This window comes from Cyphomyrmex costatus, unplaced genomic scaffold (genome assembly GCF_001594065.2).
Source record: "Cyphomyrmex costatus isolate MS0001 unplaced genomic scaffold, Ccosl1.0 scaffold196, whole genome shotgun sequence".
NCBI lineage: Eukaryota > Metazoa > Arthropoda > Insecta > Hymenoptera > Formicidae > Cyphomyrmex > Cyphomyrmex costatus.
The window spans coordinates 70,699-75,379 of record NW_017275998.1 but is presented as its reverse complement, the minus strand read 5'-3'; the positions used below and the strand labels follow the sequence as shown (position 1 = coordinate 75,379).

The 4,681-nt window shown below is 39.7% G+C and overlaps 2 protein-coding genes across 2 annotated transcripts in view; one reads left to right on the top strand and one right to left on the bottom strand.

Moving 5' to 3' along the window:
- The window catches only part of LOC108773042 (Interferon-related developmental regulator 1), a 6,759-nt gene extending 4,268 nt beyond the window's left edge, over positions 1–2,491 (bottom strand). The window contains exon 1 of the mRNA XM_018538753.1: positions 2,267–2,491. Within this exon, the coding sequence (XP_018394255.1) occupies positions 2,267–2,300 (34 nt within the window). The 5' untranslated portion in view covers positions 2,301–2,491. The remainder of the gene's footprint in view (positions 1–2,266) is intronic.
- A 295-nt stretch (positions 2,492–2,786) lies between these two features.
- Positions 2,787–4,367, top strand: LOC108773044 (pyridoxal phosphate phosphatase PHOSPHO2). The gene is made up of 2 exons (XM_018538757.1): positions 2,787–3,019; positions 3,479–4,367. The coding sequence occupies exon 2, from the start codon at positions 3,527–3,529 to the stop codon at positions 4,265–4,267; it is 741 nt and encodes a 246-aa protein (XP_018394259.1). The 5' UTR covers positions 2,787–3,019; positions 3,479–3,526; the 3' UTR covers positions 4,268–4,367.
- Positions 4,368–4,681: the final 314 nt, after the last annotated feature.

The window sequence follows — 4,681 nt, the reverse complement described above, 5'->3', positions numbered from 1 at the left end:
TGTAATATATAATTTATATTTTTTATAAATAAATTATATATATATATAAATGAAAATTTTATTTTTTAAAGTATATACAATATACACATATATACTCGCGCGCATTTTAGATACATTTTCAAAAAATAATTCCATGATTTTATATTTACGAAAAAGTAAAGAAAATACACGAATCGCGCGGACAAAGTAATTAAAATCGTACGGGAATTAAAAATTATTTTCAACTGTGCCAAGTCTGCAATTCTCGAATCATTCGATTTTTCGGCTGCACTTGAGTTTTATCAATGAAGATTACAGGCTATCGGTAATTCGTCGGCAGAGCAGGAGAAAAATATCGAAAAACCGCTACTCATCTCAACAAATGCGCAATATGGGGACAATGAAAATCCGCAGTTCGAGCCGAGTCCTTGAGGAAGTCCGAGAGGAGGGGGAGAAGAACACAGGGCGAAGGACCATTTCTTTTTGCGCGATAATACTCATCTGGTCGATAAATAGATAAATATCTGATTAAAAAAAGCTGCAAAACATCAATAAACCTGAGCAAAGCGATAAATCATCGATTAACCGTCGATTGCTACCGATTGCGTAAATTGTTAAGTTCGCGTCACAGTCATCGGAGACACTGCGGATTATGAATTAGAGATTAGAATTTGACCAGTCGGGTAATTTTAATTTCAATCCGTTTCGTTCTGATTAGTTGAATTCTAATTCTCCAACCTCCAACGCGTGACACGGGCTTAAACTTTAATTAAGGCCGCAATCAGACTACGCACTGAAGATTGAGATTAAAAGATTGAATTTTGGCTAATCAAAGTAATAGGAATTAAAATTTCTTTATTCTCTCGTTGGTCAAATTTCAATTTTCAATCTTCAATCACAATTTTCAATGCGTAGTCTGATTCCGGCCTGATGAGGATTGCGAATTGAAGATTAGAATTCAGTACAAAATATAATTGTGAGACCCATATTCTTAATATAGAATATCTGAATTTAACGCGCCGCACAAGAACCGCGAGGTAAAAAATTTATTTGCTCTCTCATTTGCCCGTTATTGAAAAAACAATGTTATTGTTTATGATTTGAGAGTCCAAGTCATTTTCGATTTGACATTGAAAACGCGAATTGGAATTAAAATCATTTGTCCGATCGAATTTTAATCTCCAATTCTCAGTGCGTACAGTGTGTGACATGGACTTGACTCGCGTACACTTGCTGCGTTCAGCAGAAAAAGCAGCTTCACAGCTGCCATAAGATTCTTTAATACGATTGACGTATACGTTTAAAAATCCAGCGAGGATTTAAAGGCAAGAGAGTCAATCGTATTCAAAGATCTTAGAACCGTCGCGGAGCTGCTTTTTCTAGTAGACTCAGCAATCCTTCACGCGCGGAAAAAGATCGATCGAGAGCTTTGTGCGCAAATAAAAATAAAGCGAACGGAAAAAAGGAGAACAAAGATGAATTCATTTGAAGTGCAGCACAAAGACGAGAGATTTGTACAATATATACGCCCTACATATATATCGCGCGAGCCACGTATGATACATTCTCCTGGCACAGCCGAGTGTCCCAGTACTCCCCTTCGCTAATTATCATTGTTATCATAAAAGAAATATAAATATACATTTTGCAACGCGTGACTGGCGTTGCTCACCACGATATTTCTTCTAACCTCTTACGGGCAGCGCGATTTTTAATCGCGTGCGCGAATATCTTGGGTATCCTTTCGGACACGCCACACGGATTGTCCGGGAGATGCATTTCGTTCGTACGGTGCGTCATCATGAGTTATCTCGAGGCGCAAGGCATCGCGGTGGACCGCGTGTCTCGCGGGGCTCCCATGTGTCAGCAGCATGAGAGTCACATGGGAACCATATCGCCGTCCGCCATAGTCCCGGGAAACTCGGGTTTTCGCGCGCCAAAAAAAAAAGAGGGCCCTCGGAAGGACCGGGGTAGCCCAGGGACGGTGGGCGAATCTCGAGGGAGAGGAGAAACGATTGATCGAGTCGAGGCTTCGCATCGTGACGTAAGTCAACGAAATAAATACGGATTTCGTTCCGGATACGTGTGATTCATTCGTGTGACACGGACGGACGGACGGACGGACGGAGGCGCGAATCGATAATTTAATAATGTCGAGTGTCGAGCGCGCGCGTCACGTGCGCGCTTCTCGCCAGATCGCAGGGCTCTTTTTATCTGTTTTTTTTCCCTTAGACAGCGAGCGTAAGAAAAGGTGGAAACAAATACATATCAAAATTCGTGCGCTTACCGTACTTTCCTCTTCTGCCTCCTTTGCCTGGCATCGCTCCTCAGCTTGCTTATTGCACAATTGGTACTAAGTAAAAAGACTCGATCAAGAGGGTAAATGTCTTGAACTAGTGTCTTTCTTTCGTATACTGAATACGCCGCGTGAATTTTTCGTTGAGAGCGGACGAAAACTCATTAACATGTTGCGGAGCGTTCAGAACATACACGTCGAGACAGCCTACGGTGGGCTTTCTCAAGTGCACTGGCTGCTTGCTTATCCCCCGCGCCGCTAGTGGGCCAGACCAGACGAACGTGCGGGCTCGATCGGTCCCGCGAACACGGCCGGAGATACTCGAGGGTGACACGCGCGCGAACCAATCGCCGCTCGTGATTTTTCATTACGTCGTGTGCAGAGTCCGCGCGCAGAATCGCGGGGGATTTAATTTGCGCGCGCACGCGCACGCTGACATTGGGTCTGTTCTTTTTTCGAAGAGATCTGGAATTAGGGTTAGGGGTGCGTTCGGAGGGACGCTATTAGCAGCTGTTAGCGCTATTTGTGTCATTTTAGCTTCGTCATTTATTAGACGTAGAACAAGGATAGGATGACGAAAATAGCGCCAATAGCACCTCCGCGAGCACATCTTTAATAAATGTGTGAAAGGGGGAGATAAGGGGAGGATATAGCACTCTCGACAGGTGTTAAATATTACTTGCTAATAGCCATGTGAAGGTCTCATCCGGCCGGTCGTTTGTAATCAATTTACGTATTCATTAAGTGAGTTTAGTCAATAATTAATATTTCATTAAAAATTGAAGCACAGGTTAAAGGAATCATTCTGTATACGTAGTTAATTTTTTGTAGTTAGTTATACCTGACATTAAAAAAATAGTTGCTTTCCATTTACATCAGAACTCGGATAAGTTGCATTTGTTATGTCCATAATATTTAATTAAATTCAGGTTCTTTTTCAATCTGACCAGTGAGATTCAACTGAGTTTTTATTTACAGTTTGCACACAAGCTCGTGTGCTTTACCGAGTTTCGTTGAAATTCACATTAAAAGTGAGATTGTATAAATCTATTATTATATAACAATTTTGTCACCAAAATAAGCAAACAGTATCATCTGAATATAAAATACTCACATAATTTCAGACTCGTGTGAAAATGGAAAGCAACTTGTGGCTCAATTAAAATTTATGCTCTGTGTCTTAACAGGTATATCGAATTTTAGGTTTTGGCAGTTGTATAATGCAACGATTACGTTTTAATTAATGTAAAGATGGATCACAACGTGCTCGTGGCGTTCGATTTTGACCATACCATTTGCGAAGGCAACACTGATCTAGTAGTGCAAAATTTGTTGCCAACAGAGATATCCGAGGATGTGTACAACTTACGGAAGTCAAGCGGTTGGATAGTCTATATGAACAAGATCTTCGAGCTCCTACATAAGAATTCTGTGAAAGCGCATCAGATTGAAAACATTATTATTGGTATACCTGCAGTTTCAGGAATGCAGAGGCTTCTCACTTCTCTGCATAACAACAGTCATGAGATCATCATTATCAGTGATTCCAATAGCATGTTCATAGACTCTTGGCTGAGAAGTAGGCAGCTTGATCGTGTTGTGTCGCAAGTTTTCACGAACCCAGCTCGATATGACGAAGGTAGACTGAGGGTGGATCCATATCACACGCAATACACATGCCAGATGAGCGCTGTCAATCTTTGCAAAGGACAGATTTTAACGGACTATATTCAGGATAAATATAAACAGGGTAAAAGCTATGAGAGAATTGTCTACATTGGCGATGGAAGGAACGATCTCTGTCCAATTTTGCGCCTCTCAGAGGCCGATCTGGCATGCCCGCGTAAAGGCTATTCACTCATCAATCGACTAAATGAGTCTACCTCCATGTCGACGAAAGCAAAAATTGTGCCATGGGAGAACGGTACTGATTTACAATGTAGCTTGAAACAGTTCATAGAACTTTCATCATTAACACAATTCCACCAATAGATTTTTTGCGTATTTCTTTTCTCAGAAAAGAAATTTTTCTTTTCTTTGCTCATGCATAATTATTAAATTGAAGAACAATTAAGTTATTCCAGATGTTATTTCCAGCTTCAGTTTATCATTGCGTTTCAAATTCAATAAACTGAATTAGCATGCAAAACTAAATGTATGTTTTTTATAATTGCATATTGTATATTTTTTTTAATATTTACTGTAAAAAAAGCATGAAAAGCGCTGGAAAAACGCTTCTAAAGTAAAATATGATTACAATTATTATGTATTTGTTTTATACATTACGAAATATTTTTGTTATAATAGTATAAGTGATTAGAGTCAAGTTGTAATCGAGCTTTAATGCCTTCATATATATGAAGAAATATTTACTTTTGATATTTAAAAAAATATCAAATAAAATAT